This window comes from Plodia interpunctella, chromosome 30 (genome assembly GCF_027563975.2).
Source record: "Plodia interpunctella isolate USDA-ARS_2022_Savannah chromosome 30, ilPloInte3.2, whole genome shotgun sequence".
In the NCBI taxonomy this organism is placed as follows: domain Eukaryota; kingdom Metazoa; phylum Arthropoda; class Insecta; order Lepidoptera; family Pyralidae; genus Plodia; species Plodia interpunctella.
In genome coordinates, this window is record NC_071323.1 from 82,310 (window position 1) to 100,481 (window position 18,172).

The 18,172-nt window shown below is 41.1% G+C and overlaps 3 protein-coding genes across 7 annotated transcripts; 2 read left to right on the forward strand and 1 right to left on the reverse strand.

Moving 5' to 3' along the window:
• The first annotated feature begins 4,318 nt into the window (after positions 1 to 4,318).
• On the forward strand, positions 4,319 to 6,696 carry Alg10 (ALG10 alpha-1,2-glucosyltransferase). Its single transcript, XM_053767230.1, has 2 exons — positions 4,319 to 4,543; positions 5,061 to 6,696. Exon 2 carries the CDS (start codon positions 5,069 to 5,071, stop codon positions 6,506 to 6,508), a length of 1,440 nt encoding a protein of 479 aa, XP_053623205.1. The 5' UTR covers positions 4,319 to 4,543; positions 5,061 to 5,068; the 3' UTR covers positions 6,509 to 6,696.
• Positions 6,697 to 6,849: 153 nt separating this feature from the next.
• On the reverse strand, positions 6,850 to 10,335 carry LOC128682506 (zinc finger protein 182-like). 3 transcript variants are annotated; one of them, XM_053767228.2, is made up of 6 exons: positions 10,219 to 10,335; positions 9,738 to 10,141; positions 9,512 to 9,646; positions 8,957 to 9,134; positions 8,654 to 8,788; positions 6,850 to 8,335 (listed from the first exon to the last, which is right to left on the reverse strand). In XM_053767228.2, the coding sequence occupies exons 2-6, from the start codon at positions 9,843 to 9,845 to the stop codon at positions 7,095 to 7,097; spliced, it is 1,797 nt and encodes a 598-aa protein (XP_053623203.1). In that variant the 5' UTR covers positions 9,846 to 10,141; positions 10,219 to 10,335; the 3' UTR covers positions 6,850 to 7,094. The 3 variants fall into 3 exon arrangements, with proteins under 3 accessions (XP_053623203.1, XP_053623202.1, XP_053623204.1); XM_053767227.2 differs by having other exon boundaries at positions 9,738 to 10,317; XM_053767229.2 differs by lacking the exon at positions 8,654 to 8,788 and having other exon boundaries at positions 9,738 to 10,321.
• Positions 10,336 to 10,536: 201 nt separating this feature from the next.
• On the forward strand, positions 10,537 to 17,844 carry LOC128682508 (zinc finger protein 425-like). Of its 3 annotated transcripts, XM_053767231.2 has the most exons (9): positions 10,538 to 10,762; positions 10,963 to 11,284; positions 12,053 to 12,297; positions 13,151 to 13,240; positions 14,535 to 14,636; positions 15,011 to 15,133; positions 15,901 to 16,023; positions 16,679 to 16,830; positions 17,364 to 17,844. In XM_053767231.2, the coding sequence occupies exons 1-9, from the start codon at positions 10,637 to 10,639 to the stop codon at positions 17,434 to 17,436; spliced, it is 1,356 nt and encodes a 451-aa protein (XP_053623206.1). In that variant the 5' UTR covers positions 10,538 to 10,636; the 3' UTR covers positions 17,437 to 17,844. The 3 variants fall into 3 exon arrangements, 2 of the variants coding, with proteins under 2 accessions (XP_053623206.1, XP_053623207.1); XR_008406121.2 differs by lacking the exon at positions 17,364 to 17,844 and having other exon boundaries at positions 10,537 to 10,762; positions 15,901 to 16,104; positions 16,679 to 16,812; XM_053767232.2 differs by lacking the exon at positions 15,901 to 16,023 and having other exon boundaries at positions 10,540 to 10,762; positions 17,364 to 17,843.
• The last annotated feature ends 328 nt before the right edge of the window (positions 17,845 to 18,172 follow it).

Sequence of the window (18,172 nt, forward strand, 5' to 3'; positions counted from 1 at the left end):
CATTAAAAAGTATTTTTTTTTATATTTCATTTTTTGGTTACGGCAACATTGTCTGTATCGAATTTCTCTATCTTGTTCGTTCTCGCTCTAATAAAACAGTCACGTTTCTCCGTAGCTCCTGGATTTTTATTTTTACCAGCCTAAATGTACAGTCCGCTATATTCACATTTTACATTTTTATTCAGCCATCGATGGTTCACTATGCAAAGTCGACGGACAACCTGGAATGGCTACATTGGTTTCTTCCGAACCATTGTCGTGAAGCAAAGTATGATGACGTTTACGACACGAAGAACAAGTACTTTTCGAAAAACATTTGTTTGCATTATGATTCGGACGCAAACAGTTTGAGCAAACATTTTTGTTTTTTACTAAGCTATATTTTTCAGGAATGTTAAGTTGAATAAACTTAGAACATTTGAAAAGAGCATGTGACTGACCGCATAACACACACAATCAGCTGATTTAGTTGCAGCGTTTGAGTTGACCGACGTGCTGGACGGTAACGAGGTGGATTTATAGAACCGGAAGTATTACCTGATTACCTGACTAGCTTCTAATACTTTGACATAACCTAGCCAAAAATTTTATAACTCAGAAAAAGTAGGTATTTCCTCTAGATTTTGAGTCTCAAAACTCTTACGTGTATCATTGTCTAAAACCCGTGACCCGAAATAATATAAGATAAATTCATCCAACTGTTTTATTTTCATTGCCTTAAGGGCATTTACGGTTTCATTTAACAAATTGGTGAAGTCACGTGTCATTAAAATTACCAAACTTCAATTGTGACAAGTTACAAATTTTATTTAGATATGTCGTAGCTAAAATTCTTTTGTTTTGAAACCGCTCGATAAGAGCGTTATAACGAATAAGTAGTTATCTGATGTGACCGGTACCCCTTTTGCAATGGAGAGTGCCGCACCAGACAGACACGAGAGTAAAGTGCCGCACCAGACAGACACGAGAGTAAAGTGCCGCACCAGACAGACACGAGAGTAAAGTGCCGCACCAGACAGACACGAGAGTAAAGTGCCGCACCAGACAGACACGAGAGTAAAGTGCCGCACCAGACAGACACGAGAGTAAAGTGCCGCACCAGACAGACACGAGAGTAAAGTGCCGCACCAGACAGACACGAGAGTAAAGTGCCGCACCAGACAGACACGAGAGTAAAGTGCCGCACCAGACAGACACGAGAGTAAAGTGCCGCACCAGACAGACACGAGAGTAAAGTGCCGCACCAGACAGACACGAGAGTAAAGTGCCGCACCAGACAGACACGAGAGTAAAGTGCCGCACCAGACAGACACGAGAGTAAAGTGCCGCACCAGACAGACACGAGAGTAAAGTGCCGCACCAGACAGACACGAGAGTAAAGTGCCGCACCAGACAGACACGAGAGTAAAGTGCCGCACCAGACAGACACGAGAGTAAAGTGCCGCACCAGACAGACACGAGAGTAAAGTGCCGCACCAGACAGACACGAGAGTAAAGTGCCGCACCAGACAGACACGAGAGTAAAGTGCCGCACCAGACAGACACGAGAGTAAAGTGCCGCACCAGACAGACACGAGAGTAAAGTGCCGCACCAGACAGACACGAGAGTAAAGTGCCGCACCAGACAGACACGAGAGTAAAGTGCCGCACCAGACAGACACGAGAGTAAAGTGCCGCACCAGACAGACACGAGAGTAAAGTGCCGCACCAGACAGACACGAGAGTAAAGTGCCGCACCAGACAGACACGAGAGTAAAGTGCCGCACCAGACAGACACGAGAGTAAAGTGCCGCACCAGACAGACACGAGAGTAAAGTGCCGCACCAGACAGACACGAGAGTAAAGTGCCGCACCAGACAGACACGAGAGTAAAGTGCCGCACCAGACAGACACGAGAGTAAAGTGCCGCACCAGACAGACACGAGAGTAAATAATGAAATTTCTCTATATAATTAATATTATCATTTTAATGCACCAACGGCGAAAAAGTATCGTGAAATGTTTGCCAATTTTCAATATTACCGACAAATATAGGTAATTCAAGTTTTGGTCAGATGGTTGACGTACTCGACGATTCCGACGCGATACATTTCACATTGCTTTGCAACCTCCACGCGGAATGCGCAGCAACAATGGCATAGTACGTTTCATCGAAGGCGCGCATCGACTGCATGTCAATGGCATCCTCCGGTTTAAGTTTTAATTTCAAGTCATTAATTTCGCAAGTATAGTCCGTAAACTTCTTACGCACAGATTCTAAGCGCTTATATCGAGCCTCGAACTGAGATATTGACGAACTATCCTTTTGAATCATCTTAGACAAATCATATAATATTTGTACATCCTTAAATGCATATTCTCGCTTAGTAGTAAGCAACTTTAATTGTCTTGCGATTTGCTTCTCGTCTGTCATTTTGCCAAGTAACTAGATAACTAATCTTTATACCTAACAAAATACCTAATGAAAGAATTAATTTTCAATAAAATATCGCAAGTAGGTAACGTACCCTCGTTAATCTATTAACGCTAAGTTGTCTACAATATGCCGGCCGGTAAAACTTAACCTCACCAACAAACACGACTGAACAAGAAACGAAGAACGCGCTAAGTACCTACCTACGTACCTACTCAATAAGATTCTAACAAGCATGGAAATGTTGCAATGTTCTAAAAATTTCGATATAACCCGACCAAATTATGAAGTTTCGTACTTAGTTTTGATATGGATACTTTCAAAAGAAAACACAATAAATGCAAGATTTTTATAATGGTTTAACTGAATCTAGTTATTTAAAGCGAAGTAAACTATAATCTTAAGAAATTCTATGAAATTTGACCTAAAATACCCTATGATTTTCGCGCTCGAATGGAACATTACAACACTTAAAATGGTGTTTATTTGAATTACAAAGAAACCCGAGCAATAAATAACACCCTGGACTTGTGTCCTAAATTCCTAAACCCGTTCAGTACTTTCCCTGGGAGTTCCCTACGTCTGGTCCACAGGATAGGTAGGTAAGGACTTCAAAGGACAAGTACGGGACTTACATGAGTAGCTGCGAAGTTCTTGCGCTGTATGCCGGCTGTAGAATCTCTGGATTTCGATGCCTTGAAGAGATTACAGGAACTAACACCCACTATCACCAAGATCAGTCCACTTTCGGTTAGGATAATATTTTTCTTTTTGAGAAGAGCAGAGCAACGGTTTCAGCCCGCCATTCGCGATTTTTGGTGGTTGAACTCGAGTGACGTTTCTTGACATCTTGCAGCGCGCGAAGTTTGAATTTACACGCAGTGACGTTCAATTTCAGTCTCGTAGGAATGTAGGAATAAAAGGAAGGACAGGAATAGGAATTTGCAGGCCAGAACAGAGACCAATTTCCAAATTTGGTTATTGTACTTGCCTTTGCCATATCGTTCTCTGCAGTTGTATTAGCATACCTAAAAAGTTCTAGCCAGATCTATATTCATTTTCCTTCCTTTCGACACCCAGAAGTTAATTTTTCATACATTTCAATAGTAATTGTCAGTTTTTTCGGTTTTTATTTTTTTTTAGTATCGGACCACCGTATTTTTAGCTAGTGTTGTTCGCTCCGACGAGCCGCGTCCAACGACACCACTCCCATCCCGATCGGACGCCAAACCCTTCTCGAGGATACAATTCGCCACCTCACTCCGGCCAGCAGGCGTGGGTCGATGAGCCGTGTGGGGGATGACGTCCCGGCATCCTGGGAATCACTCTCACCACAGTCGGATATCACCCCCGCGTTCGTCTACTCTCCACCCTCACCCTCGCGCCGGCGAACTCGCCGCCCCTGGCTGCTACACCGGCGCTGACGCATCCCCAGCCCACCCAAAGCCAAGATGTGACGGAGCCTCTCTCAGTCGCAATCGCGGCCGCGACGGTCGAGCAAGCGACACCAGCCCCCACCTTCCCCACCGCGCTCCAAGCGACATTCTCCTTTATCTCGGACTCGTCCAAAGAAATCATCGCCAAGATTTCTGAGGGTAAGAGCGTGACCAGCGGTAACAAGAAGCGCATAAAGAAGCTGGCCCGGAGCTATACCGACCCGATACCGACCGACCGCGTATAGCGCGTACAAAAACAATAATGGCGACACGTGGTTTTAATAAGTATTTCATTTGGAGTACCTACTAATTCCAAGGGCGCGATATATATATATCACTTATTGTGTGGTAGGTATTTCATAAAAGTCTCTAATTGTCTTGTACATCAGATTGTATTTGTATAATACCTACCTTTGCCTCTAGTCGGGATGACAGCTACCTATCACAGTCAGTGAGGGTTGGATGACAGTAAATGTCATTGGCTGTAATGCTGGATTGTTGGGTGCCGGCCGGTTGATTTGTTTCCATTAATTTATCTATAAATAGTTGTTATTATTATTAATTACAATTAATTATTATTTATGATATATATAATAAAATTTGTTAAAATTGCAATTCGAATCGTATGTAGTTATGTTTGTAAAAACTATATAATTTTGAGTCAGCAAGGTTAATCGGTATTGTCTCCAGCCAGGTTAGTAATATTTACATTTTTTATTAGTTGCAATAAGTATGCTCGCCCCTTCTGTAATGCCATGTTTCTGTAAAGCCTCTAAATCCTCCTAACCTGTGAAACGGGGCCAGGCTAACGGCAGCAGTCTCGCAGGCACAATGCCACTGTGCTGGCACATTCATCGTATCATATCATAATACATTACAAATCAAAGAGGAGAAGAATGTCATTCTTCTGTAGGTACTTATTTTATTGTGAAGACAGGTAAGTATCCATCAAACTTTAGCAAATAAAACATGGAATCTGGATTCCAGGGAACCCATTGATTGCCGCCTAATGATATCCTGACCGTTTTGTTGTTTTATTTGCTAAAGTTTGGTGGATACATATCTATCTTCACAATCAAATAATTACACTCTTTTTCTGTTGTCTGATTTGAAATGCGTCTAAAAAATTCTATTAATCCTACAGTATCAATAGCAAAAATATTGAAAATCTTATTTAGTATGGACTGTTATAATTTTATTTTTTGTTTCAGAAAGAAAAATGATGTTGCAGCCGAAATACTATCTGATTCTATTCTTAGCAGTTGCAGTATACTTCAGCATCTCAAAACTTTTGTTTGACAAAGTTTATGCCACACTTCAGGTTGTGGTAGATGAGCTGTTCCATATACCCCAGGGATTGGCTTACTGCGCACACAACTTTACTTATTGGAACCCAAAAATTACTACTCTACCAGGACTTTATCTGGCCTCGGCTGCAATCCTCAGTCAGCATTTCTCATGTAATACTTACAATTTGCGATTTGTGAATCTTGCAGCATCTTGTATTAACTTGATACTGTTTTCGTCAATTTTAAAGTATGTTTATGGCAGCACCAACTCTGCTAAAACCGTGTTGCAGGCAATCAATCTGACAATACTGCCACCTTTATATTTTTTTTCACATGTCTATTATTCTGATACTTTGTCATTGACCTTTCTGCTAGCATTTTCAAGATTATGTTTAATTAACAGATGTAAAATTCTGATACTTGTTTTTGCTTTGATGAGCGTGCTGATGAGACAAACTAATATTGTCTGGATAGCCATGGTTTTCGGCCACAAAATATTAGATATTTTCATTAAAAGCTCGCGTGTTTTTGGCAACCATTTTCTGACCAAATTGAGATTGAATCATCAGTCGTCAATTGCCAAAGATATTGACAAGTCTATGTTAAAGTATCACTACAGCATTTCTGATCTATTCATAGCTGTGATGTATCATATAACAACTTGTTCCGTTACCTTTTTTAAATATTTAACCTTAAATGATGCATTAGTACTGTTCACTCATCTTATAACATTGATATCATTTGTTGTATTTGTGTTCAAGAATGGATCTATAGTTCTGGGAGACAAGAGTGCGCACGAGGCGAGCCTGCACATCCCACAAATGCTGTACTTTTTAATATTTTACGGTATATTTGGCTTGCCTTACGTGTTGGCCAAATTTGTTTCCACTTTGAAGCTGATTCTGTCTAACAAGTACAAAGCTTTTCTTTTCTCTTTGTTATTTGCTGTGATAGTTTATTATAATACTGTTGTTCATCCGTATATGCTAGCAGATAATAGGCACTTCACATTCTACGTATGGGGCCGTTGGTTTGGGAGGTATGGTTATGCAAAATATGCTACAATTCCAGCTTATATTTTCCTAATGTTTAGTTTGTATGATAATTTAAGACAGCAAAATTGTATATCATTTTTATTTCCTTATAGTGTTAGCTTGTTTCTAAGTTTGTGCTTGCAAAGAATGGTAGAAGTAAGGTATTTTTTGATTCCATACATCATATTGAGACTGAGGCTCGTGAGACCGACGGGGGCAATTGTTATTTTTGAATTTGTATGGTATTTATGTTTGAATGCGGCAATGTTCTATGTCTTTTTCAATAAGGAAGTCATGTGGAATGATTTCGATTATCCACAGAGAATAATTTGGTAATGTAATGTGATGCTCTGTGACAATGAGAAAAATTTAATAATTTTGTTAAGATGATGATGTTGTTTTTTTTTTTGTATATTTTTATTAATAATAGTCATTAATCAATAGGAATGTTAAATGTTTAGTTTCATATAATGTTTGATGTAAATTTTCATAGGTTGATAAATATAATTTGGATTTAAATATAATGGCATATATTTATTGTCAGTACAGGATACAGAGCGTGGAGCTCCAGCTAAAATCATTGTCTACTGGTAGTAGTGAGCTACATTGACCAATTATTTAGTCGTTTGCAATTTATGGCACTGTATGTTAACAGCAAGCAAAAATAGAAACAACCATTAATTGATAAATAACTATAATATATTAATTTATTTTTGCATTTGACGTAATGTACCACATTTGTAGTTTAAAACGACAGTCCTCTCCAAGAAAACTTGCAACTTGTTCTATAAAGTGTGGTAAAATGTATGTTGTTCAGCCATATATAGTGAACCAAATAAATAAGAGTGTAAATAAAATATTCTTAAGGGACTAGCAATTACTTAAACACTGCTGTTTGTGAAACATAAAGTGCGAGACCCTCTCACGGGAAAGGTTTATCGTTAGTGTGAGTTCTGGAGTGGCGCGACAACGACCGGCGATGCGTGAACCGGTGCTGGCACACTTTGCACTCGAACGGCTTCTCCCCCGTGTGGATCCTCATGTGACTTATCAAGGTGGCCTTCTGGTTGAAGCTGTGTCCACACACACTGCACTGGAATGGCTTCTCCCCAGTGTGTATGCGCACATGCTTGAGCAGCGTGTGGTTGTGGCTGAAGCGGTGCTGGCACACGTCGCACTGGTATGGCTTCTCGCCCGTGTGCGTGCGGGTGTGGCTCAGCAGGTTGCTCTTGCTCACGAACGACATCTGACACACTTTGCACTGGAACGGCTTCTCGCCGGTGTGAGTTCGCATGTGACTCTTCAAATGAGACTTCTGATTGAAACGCAGTTTGCACACGACACATTCGAATGGTTTCTCCCCGGTGTGAGTTCTAATGTGACTTAACAAATGAGACTTGTGATAAAAACGATGATCGCAGAGATTACATAAAAATGGTTTCTCGCCAGTGTGAGTTCGGATGTGGTTCAATAGATTACCTTTACTGATAAACGCCCTTTGACATAGTTTGCACTGGTATGGTTTCTCACCCGTGTGAGTTCTGGAGTGTCGTAACAAATCACTTCTGGTGATGAACTCTTTCTGACACACCTCGCACTGGTACGGCTTCTCCCCAGTGTGAGTCCTCGAGTGTCGCAGCAGTTGACTTTTAGCAAGGAATTGTTTTTGGCACACGTCACACTGGAGCGGCTTCGCGCCTGTTGCGTGAGTTTTTATGTGACTTAATAAATTACTTTCGCGAATAAATTCCCTCTGACACACTTCACACTGGAACGTCTTTTCGCCGGTGTGCGTGCGGATGTGTTTCAACAAATTGCTTTTGCTGTTGAACGCCTTTTGGCATATTTTGCATTTGAACGGTTTCTCGCCGGTGTGAGTTCGCGAGTGCCGCACCAGGTCACTGTTAGTGACGAACGCCTTGTGACACACCACACACTGGAACGGCTTCTCGCCGGTGTGGACTCTGAAGTGTCGCAGCAGAATAGACTTCCGGTTGAACCGTTGGTCGCACACGGTGCACCGGAAGGGCTTCTCCCCGGAGTGCGTGGCGAAGTGCGCCATCATGTGCGCGGCGCGCCGGAAGCGGCGCTGGCACACGTTGCACTGGTGCGGGCCGGCCTGCCTCCGTCTGGCTGCCGCCGACGGCTGCGCAGAAGTGACCTCTGTGAATAGAATTCTCGATAAGTTCGGGTCTTAACCTCGGTATAAAAATTTGGCAAATTTCCAGGGTCGCGACATGATAACGCACTAAGAGCTGATGCTAGGCAGTTCTCCGTTTTTTCATGAACGCAAAATTAACTATAACTTTCAGGCTGTCGTACCTGAAAACCAAGAGTATTGTAGTATCATTTTGCTGTCGTCTGTCTGTTATTATATCATGCTTCATCAAGAAACACATAATCAATTTGAAATGTATTGTATACTTGAACAAAAGCAAAACTAACTTTTGGGCCAGAATATGAAATAAGAGAAAATCATACCTGCTGCCCCTCGTCCTCTCCGCTCAGTGCTGGCCATCTCAGTGTCACACAGCTGTGACAGACTGAGGGGGTAGTCTTCATCCGAGTCACACTCCGAGTTGCGGACGTCATCCGAGTCTGCGTGCTGCGGAGGACCTGCAGACACGCTTCTCATGAGGGTTGCTGCACAGAGCTACGAGCTCGTCTCGTTTGGAACAAACTTATAGAAGCTGCCATCAATGATGTACAGCGATGTACTCACCAAATGGATATCAATGGAAATGGCAGTGATGGTGAACGCTTCAGATCCAGAACAGCACTTACCTTTTGGTTCCTTCTTCCCAACAGTTTTGGTGCCATCGCTCTCCGGCTCAGTTTTAATGACGATGGGGGCCGGCACCTTGCTGCTGCACACTGTGGTGTGCACGGGCCCGTGGTAGCTCAGCGACCCACACAGGCCATAAGCCTTGCGGTCAACTAGAGATATTGAGTTTTCAGTTATCTGTGAATATACATATAATTAAACTAGCTTTTACCCGCGACTTCGCTCGCGTCAATTTAATGAACTTACTACAAAGAGTATGTTAACCAATTTTCAGCTTTTTATATTGAAAATTGTATTAAGTCCCATACAACATCTTTCACCCCCCTTTCGAATGGGTTGAGGGTTAATTTTCAGAATATTATATATATATATATAAAGTTTTTTACTCCTTTCACTCCGTTCAGGGTGGAATTTCCAAAAATCCTCTCTTAGTGCTCCTACATGCCAAATTTCAGCTTCCTACACCCAGTAATTTTGGCCGTACATTGTGTATATATATATGAGAATAGATGTAATGCATAATATAAATCTTATTACGAAGATACTTTATTTACCTCAGATTGTCTGTGAAATATGGCATTGAGCACATTTTCTGCCTGCTCCGAGGTAACGATCAACTTGCGGCACTTGTCGAGCTGAGCGTAGCAGATGTAACAAGCTGCCACGGGCCGCCCGTCAGCCGTATGCAGCTAAAATGTTCAAAACAGCAGTGAACATATTTTTTTTTGTTCTTTCGACCTAACAGTAAACAACGAACATTTATTCACGGTATATACTAACAGCATTGTTGGTGATCCTCTCGTACACCAGCTGCAGCGAGCCGGCGATGGTCATCAGCCGCACTTCTGCCGCCAGACAGACGCGGCAGGCGGCTACTGCATCCGGCATTGCGACACTTTTATTATGCTGAACCCCTTTCCTTTCGATCGTTCCTGTTGTTTTATGAGACGCACAAATAGTCTATATTCTATATTGTTTGTTTAATCAAAAGAATGAATAAAATTCACATATAAAATGTTAAAAACTTCTAAGTTGCACAAAAACCTACAGACCACACATATATTAATTTACTCTGCCACAACAGTATAGAGTACAGACAGCTAACGGGAGTGACACTTCTTGCTCCCCTTTATTTCTTTGCTTCTTGTTCTTTCTGGTTGGTGCATTTAGTGAGTTTGTAATACCTATGGAAAAAGTTATAAATTTAGTATGTTTAGGCAACTTTATTTCTAAATAAGTGAATTTATTTATATATTAATACAATTCGACTCGATGTGAGTGAGCCTTTTTCTCGAATTAATTTCTCGATGGCTTTTTTTTTTGTCAATTTTGACAATCCCAAGTGCGGCGGCCACTTTGTAAGTACGGTTTCTGAATCAGGATCCCTGTGAGTGCGGCGCGGGGGCGGCGCAGTGATATGAACATTTTTTTATACACAGATATAAAAACATATTTTGTATACAAATTCATCACAGTTGGGTGGAAGAATATTATGTATAGGTTTTTTTTCCGGATTTGGAAACCGTGCAGTCGCGCCAGCCGCGTTTTGTTTTCCGAATTAGGATTTCTGACGTTGCGGCGGCGCTGCGCTTATTGAAAAAAAAAAAAAATGTTTTCAATTCAATTTCGTTTGAGACTTTACAGGTACTACTGTGTGTGATAGTGTAGTGTGATTTTAAATGGAAATGGAGGATTTTTCATTATGTCGCACGTGTTTGGAACAAAGTTCTTTGCATCCAATATTCGTTGACTGCATAGATCAAACAGAATATTCGAATGCAATTTTTGTCACCACAGGTTTGAAGGTACCTACCTACTTATCTGATATTCGGCGAAATTATTATTTACCTACTTACTTTCGTGTCCCAGGGCTCCGGTCCAGGGCCATGCCAGGTTGTATTCTACGCGTGTACCAAATTTCACCTATAAACACACATTGTTTCATACATATGTAAATTATATTAGTTTTTACTTATGAAATTTCTAAAAAAGTACTTGAATCCAGGTGGCAGCTGGCGACGGCCTTCCTCAAAAGATGTGTACGGAGTGCGTGGCATTCCTCAACAACTGTATGAAGTTCAGGCAGAAATGCAGGGACTCCGAGGCATATTTGTTGAACTTGAAAAAGGAATTGGAATGGAAGAAAAGTTGCAACAGTGTGCAAGCAGAGGTGACCGAGACAATGCTGGATGACTCTGATGATGATGATATACCATTGAGACATTTAATTGAGAAAAACAGTGATTGTGGCCAGTTAGATTTGAAGACTGGCCCTCACAAGACAACGGGTAAAACTGGAAAAGAAAAAAATAAAAATAAAAGTGCAGGTATGTGTACGGCAATGTGTTGCTGAATATTTATTTATTTCAACTTTATTACACAAGATAAAAGTTAACAAATTGTGGACTAAGAATATAATAAATAAATATTGTATTTTTTCTAGATAAAACGTACCCAATGTGTTCTTCATCATCATTGGATTGTGTTATTGCTAACACTGGTGTCAGATTTTATTCAAGTTGCTTAAAGGCATCTGACATGACTTTTTATGACTACTTACCGCCAACTAGTGGCAGGTAGTCGCAAGCACACTAGGGAACTAAACTGTCAACCAGTGTGCAGATTTCCTCACAATGTTTTCCTTCACCGGAAGCAAGTGGTGGTCTATGAAAACTACTATACATGAGTCAGATTGGTGTACAAAGTCATATGGCACAAGTAGAATACGAACCTGAGACCTTTCAATACACAGTGGGCGTCCTAACCATTACACCACCGCTTCACCTAATGTTTTAACCCGGGTATATGTCTATACAAGGTGTCTTCATACCAAATAGTGTAGTTTTTAAATTTTGTAACTAATCTAAGACACTTATATATTATTAGAAACACCAGTGAAAAAATTACTGTGATTGATCACAATGATCAAATATATCTATTTTATCTAGCAAACCTTATTATGTAGACCCTATTAAGTAGACCCTTCACAGGCGAAGCTGTAGACAAAAGCTAAATGATTATTTGATTGGGTTCAATTACACACACACACACACACATGCAACACAAATACACCAAAACCATGCAAATTTCGACAGTGAACAAAAAGGAAGCAAAACTGTCGCACCTGTACGAAATATTGGACGCGAGCGGGCGGAGGGTGCGCTGCAAGCTGTGCCTGCGAGAGCTGTCGGTGCGCAGCGTGAGCTCGCACGTGTCGCGCGCGCACCCGCACGCGGACCGCGCGCGCGTCGCGTGCGAGCTGTGCGAGCGCCGCGTCACGCGCGAGAAGCTCAAGCGTCACGTCATGTTGGCGCACGGGGCCGACGCGGGCACCTGCGTTGTGAGTGCTATGTTATACAATCACTAGCGACCTACTACAGGGTTACTGGTGTCTAACGCATAACCTTCCAAAGGCGCGTGAGGTACATAGAGACTTGACATCTTTTGTTCTACGACTTTTGTCTAAACGCGATAAATACAAATATTTTCCTTTTTTTTTATGTCGTTTTTATGAAACGTTAACTCTACGTTCGATTCCGCTACATAGCACTACTGTACTGTCTCGTGTTGCTTGGCTATTACATAGAGTTAACATGTGTAGAATCGCAAATTAGATTGTATTTTTTTATATGAAAAAAACTACGAATCACGAAAAGTCGTTGAATAAAAGTTTCTTGTTTTGACGTACCGAGGTAGTCTTTAGGAGGTTTTGCGTTTGTTATAAAGTAAACCTGTATATCTCTCATTTAAAGTGTTCTCGGTTCCTTCCTCAGCCGCGGAGCGTCGTAGCCCAGTGTCCGCTTTTCTAGTTTTTAATCTCCACTTCGCACAGTCGTGTCGTCAGATCATCATCCTTGACATGTTACGGCTAAACCCCGAAGTGCGGCTATATCTAGGTTTAGCCGGCTAAGTCTAGATGCAGCCGGTGGCAGTTACTACACCCAGGTGTGGCCTGCTTATCATCAGCTGAACCTAAATTCGGCCTTTAACATAACGGCTAGACCTATTTTTAAGATTGGATCGTACATCTGTTTTTGTAGACCTGACCAAGAATGCTAGTATCGACATATACCTACTTCGTGCGATAGTGACAAAGTATACTTTATCATAAAGTATGTTTTAACTATTTATGAATACCAGGATATATTTGTAAGTAACAGGGTATAGTAATGAAGCGAATGGTTGTCCGTCAGTACTGCAAGCGTGAGTTCGGGCGCGCGGCGCTGGTCGCGCACGCGCGCGGCTGCGAACAGAAGAGGAAGGCGCGGAAGCCCTCGGCTGCGGTCAGTGCGCTCATCGTATCTGTCTTTAAGTATTCATTTATTGAATCCGTTTCATATCTATGCTATTATTATAAAGAAGTAAGCGTTTGTGAGTTTGTACGTTTGAGGCGGGTAAACTCCGAAACCACCGAACTGATTTCAAAAATTCTGTCACCTATTAGAAAGATACATTATCCAAGATTGCTTCAGGACATATTTTATCTCAAAATTCCCACGGGAGCGAAGCCCCGGGCAATATCTAGTCAATAATACATTGGCATATTTATTTATTCTTTGCCAAATATTATTAGGCAAATATATAATTTTACGAAAATGTTAATTTTGCGATCAGATCTCAGTCACTTGCAATAACTGTTTTCGTCAATAAATCATTTGTTATAAGCTTGATTTGGATAATCCTTTTTTGCCAAATGTTATTTTGCTAAAAGACTTTAGTACATATGAAGAAATCTTGTAACTCAGTTTTGATGCAGGTGCTTAATTTCAACTGACTTTATACACGTTTAGTTTGGATGACAATTTGATAATATGAGATAAATAATAAATAAATATAAATAAATAAATATATTAGGACAAATCACACAGATTGAGCTAGCTCTAAAGTAAGTTCGAGACTTGTGTTATGGGATACTAACTCAACGATACTATATTTTATAAATAGATACATATATAAATAAACATCCAAGACCCGGGCCAATCAGAAAAAGATCATTTTTCCATCATGACCCGACCGGGGATCGAACCCGGGACCTCTCGGTTCAGTGGCAAGAACTTTACCACTGCGCCACCGAGGTCGTCAAGACATATGATATGAATGAACGAAGATGACATTATGATATGAATGAACTGATCTTATTAGCGATAATAAAAGCTTGTGGCAAAAATGACATTTTTATTAATGAAAACACTAACTCTCCGTCGATAAATTACACAACAGTAATATGTCGACGGAAGATTTGACTGTGACGCGGGACGAGTTGTACTCATCTTAAAAGGTCTTCTATAAGATTGAAACTGTTGATCGAAAGTGGTTTCGCACAGCACGGGAGTGAGGGGAATGGCATAAATTGAGAGAGGCCTGTACAGCAGTGGGATTATATTATATAGATCATGAACTATAGTCGACATTTCCGTCGACAATCATGTGTCACGGTGCTTTCAATAAATTTAATGTAATTTTTGTATAGAAGGATTCTTCGTAATCTGGAAGTGATTGCTTAACAATAAGCCTTAAAATGCATACATATATAGTATTGTATTGTAAAAGTAATGTAGTCTCGTGTGGTGACTACAGTCCCGCCAGCTGAGCCAGTGCTCGTCGTGCCACAAGACCATGCAGACGGCCAGTCTGCGCGCGCACCAGCGCCGGCACGCCGGCCTCGCGCCCGTCTGCGAGGTGCGTGTCTATCTCCCTCTCTCTCTCTTTTCACTCCCTCTCTTTTCTCGCCTTCGCGTGTGCTCCGCGAACGAAGTTAGGTTAGATGTAAATTAGAAACTCAAAATTGGTACGACATTTTGTCTGTACGAAGCATAAATTGATATTGTGACTGCATTTGGTTCATTTACAGAATAATAAATTGTCGAAGTATTTTTCCCCATTTAACTCGCGGAATTTTGTATATTGATATTTTTTGTACATACACTTCAGGACAAGATGTTATTGTCACTGGCTTTTGTAAGTTTAATGTAAATAAATGTGTAATGTCTCCTCAATCAATACGTACATTTATGACGTCCACCACTACGTGAGCTTACGTAACGCTCGTGCAGTACTGCGGACAGCGGCTCAGCAACAAGCTGCGGCTGCTGGAGCACCTCCGCGCCAAGCACGGGCTGGACCAGCTGCGGTGCAGTCGCTGCGACTTCCGCTGCGCATCGCTCACCGCGCTCAGGGTAACGTTCTTCGATTTCACTTTACTGCATAAGAAAACACAAAGACCACAGGGAACAGAACTATTGTTCCCACGGAGGAACTCTTTCAGTCAATCTGTTATGATATCTGTCATTTACCAAGCCTAGAGTATTTCTTTTAATTCAAGCGTTATTGCACGACTTAATGTCATAAGGCATCCTCTGCCGGTCAGACCTTGACAGACCAAAACAGAAAACAGCAAAAAGGCTTGTGTTTTAAGCAAGAGACGTTTCAAATCTTCGATTTTTATGTGTGATAAATGCTTATCAAGCTGAAAAGCTTTTGCTAATGCGCCATTTTTGTATCCTGCTAATATTAATAATAATATTAATGCGGAAGTTTGTGAAGGTGTATGTGCGTATGTATGTTTCTTTTTAATTAATATTATATTACTCTCGCCTCATATTTTTATTTTGTATTGTATTAAATGTAAAGACATAACTTTTACACAACTGTGACATGTATACGGGTGAATTTCACGAGCGTTTTGAACGCCGCCGCGGGCTGTCATTAGTGTTTATTAAATTGCACCATACACAGTAATCAATTTAATTATCCTATTTTGTAACTGAGTAAAGTACTGGTACAATGTTAATTTTATAAATGCTTACGTATTTTAAAAAATACTAATGCGACACTAATGAAACGCTACACGCCGCGTTCAAACAGTCGTGAAATTCACCCACCCTTGCGTTTAGATCGAGTAGCACCTGTATGTGTGTGTGTGTGTGTGTGTGTGTCGGTGTAGAACCACGAGCGGCGCCACCTCGGCGTGAAGCCGTTCGTGTGCGAGCAGTGCGGCGCCGCGTTCCACGCGCGCGCGCTGCTCGCGCGGCACCGACACCGCCACCGGCGCGGCCGCGGCGTGCAGGTGCGGGGGGGACAGGGTCACTGGTAGTGCGACTACTTGGGTACATGAAAACAACCAACATTTGTTCCACGACTTTTCGTGGTTCGTCTAATTTGCGATTCTACACCATGTAATAGCCAAGCAACACGAGACAGTACAGTAGCGCTATGTAGCGGACAACGACATTAAAACTAAAAAAAATATATTTTTTTTTGTATTTATTAAGTTTAGACACAAGTCATAGAACAAAAGATGTTAGTCTCTATGTACCTTACGTGCCTTTGGAAGTGTTTAATAATATAGTTTTTCTTCTTTATCTATTTTAACACCATTCTATACATATCAATTTTTATAGATAAAAACACAGTATCATGTCTTTATCCCTTGCGGGGTAGATAGAGGCTAGAACGGCTGAACTAGGAGACCACGATTACGATGCTACGTGGCAAGTGGGCCTCGGCTCTGGCTAACCTGCAAAGGGAAAATAAGTGATTCTGTATCTGTCTTCGTGTAAAGCAAAATTTGTAAAAATGTGTTTGTAGTTTTCGCTGACTATAAATTTATAAAAATGTGATGATGGTGCTAGTGTTAATTAGAGGTTTTCATATCTGTAATATATTTCAATGTATCGTTTGAGGACTTCTGCCGATAAATTATTAATTGATGTATCTGTCAGTGCCCGCTGTGCCCGGCGACGTTCAAAGCGAACAACAGTCTGCACACTCACAAGCTGAGCGTTCACGGCTCGGCTTTGTTTCGCTGCGGCCAGTGCGGCCGCGGCTACCGCGCGCGCCACTACGCCGTGCGCCACCTGCGGCAGGTCCACAGGTCACAACCACAAATCATAAATAGTATATTTAGTTTATGACAAAAAATAATAAACAAAAAACATTCCTACTCCCACGCTTCGTCAGAAATACATATATCTCATGTTGTTCTACATCGATGTTCCTAATTCATTTATTCACAAGCTCGGCCGCGCCGGGCGTCCCTCTCTTTCCTCCGTTTATTTATTTCTTGAGCTGTTGTAATCCGTTGAGCTAGAATATAAAAAAAAAATTCGCTCAAATGATGTTAGATCAAGTGTTGGCCAATAACATTATATACAATGCTGGTTGTATGGCGTAAAACATTCGCTAGATCAAGTGATGATCAACAAAAAACTTGCTCCAATGATGGTCGGCTCCCAGCGAGAAGATAGTTAACAGCGTGGTCATTAAGTTTTGCATGTGGCTTGAATTCCGATTTCAAAATGCATTTGTTTGTTGAGTTATTGTGATATACGTGTCCCGTGCCGACTCTCACTTGAACTCTTTTATATTGTTTATTAAAATATATCTGTTATATTTCCTCGTTATCAGGTACACAGGCGATTCGCCGCCGGTCACCAAAGAAACGATGGTCCTTGAGAAGAATATTCAAAATACGACTTAGTGGGAACTAAATTTTGGAATATTTCTGCAATGTTACTACGACACAGAGCGGTATTAGCTTTTTGTGTAAACAATTTGTAAGAATCATGCCACATTGCTCAATCGTGCTCGCCAGCACGTAACTCCATTAATTTCCTTAGGTTTCGACATTGACGTGCGTTGTCGTGCGTCGAAACTATACTGTTTATAGTTTCGGCGTACGACAACGGCGACTGAGCAATGAGGCATGGCTATATTAAAGCTTCATGGTGTAGACCATAGATCTAGAAGGGGGTTCTTCTATACCATGAAGCGCGCGTATTTGGACAGTAAATTGCAACGACAGATCTACTAAGTGTAAAATCTTTTTTTATAGGTAATCTAAGATTTCAGTTAAGTTTAATAAAGATATACAGAAATATAATTAACGTTTAACTACAGACCCCCTTTTTTACACCGAGCAAAAAGGAAAGATTATATTCATATCCTTCTTATATAGTATAGTACAGGCGAAATAAACGAGTTGAGGTTTCAACCTCAGCTCTAGATTTCGTCTTATCTTTCTTTTATATTTTGTTCTCTTTTGTATAAGAAACGGGACAGAGTACTAATATATCTTTTCTGCCAATTTGTATGAGCTGGCCCAGGTAATTTTGTGGAAATATTACAAATTTCCATGGAATTAGTAGGTACACGAAGTACCTACCTACTATTTCCATTTAATACACGCAGGGACCTAAATCTATGGTTTATCCATG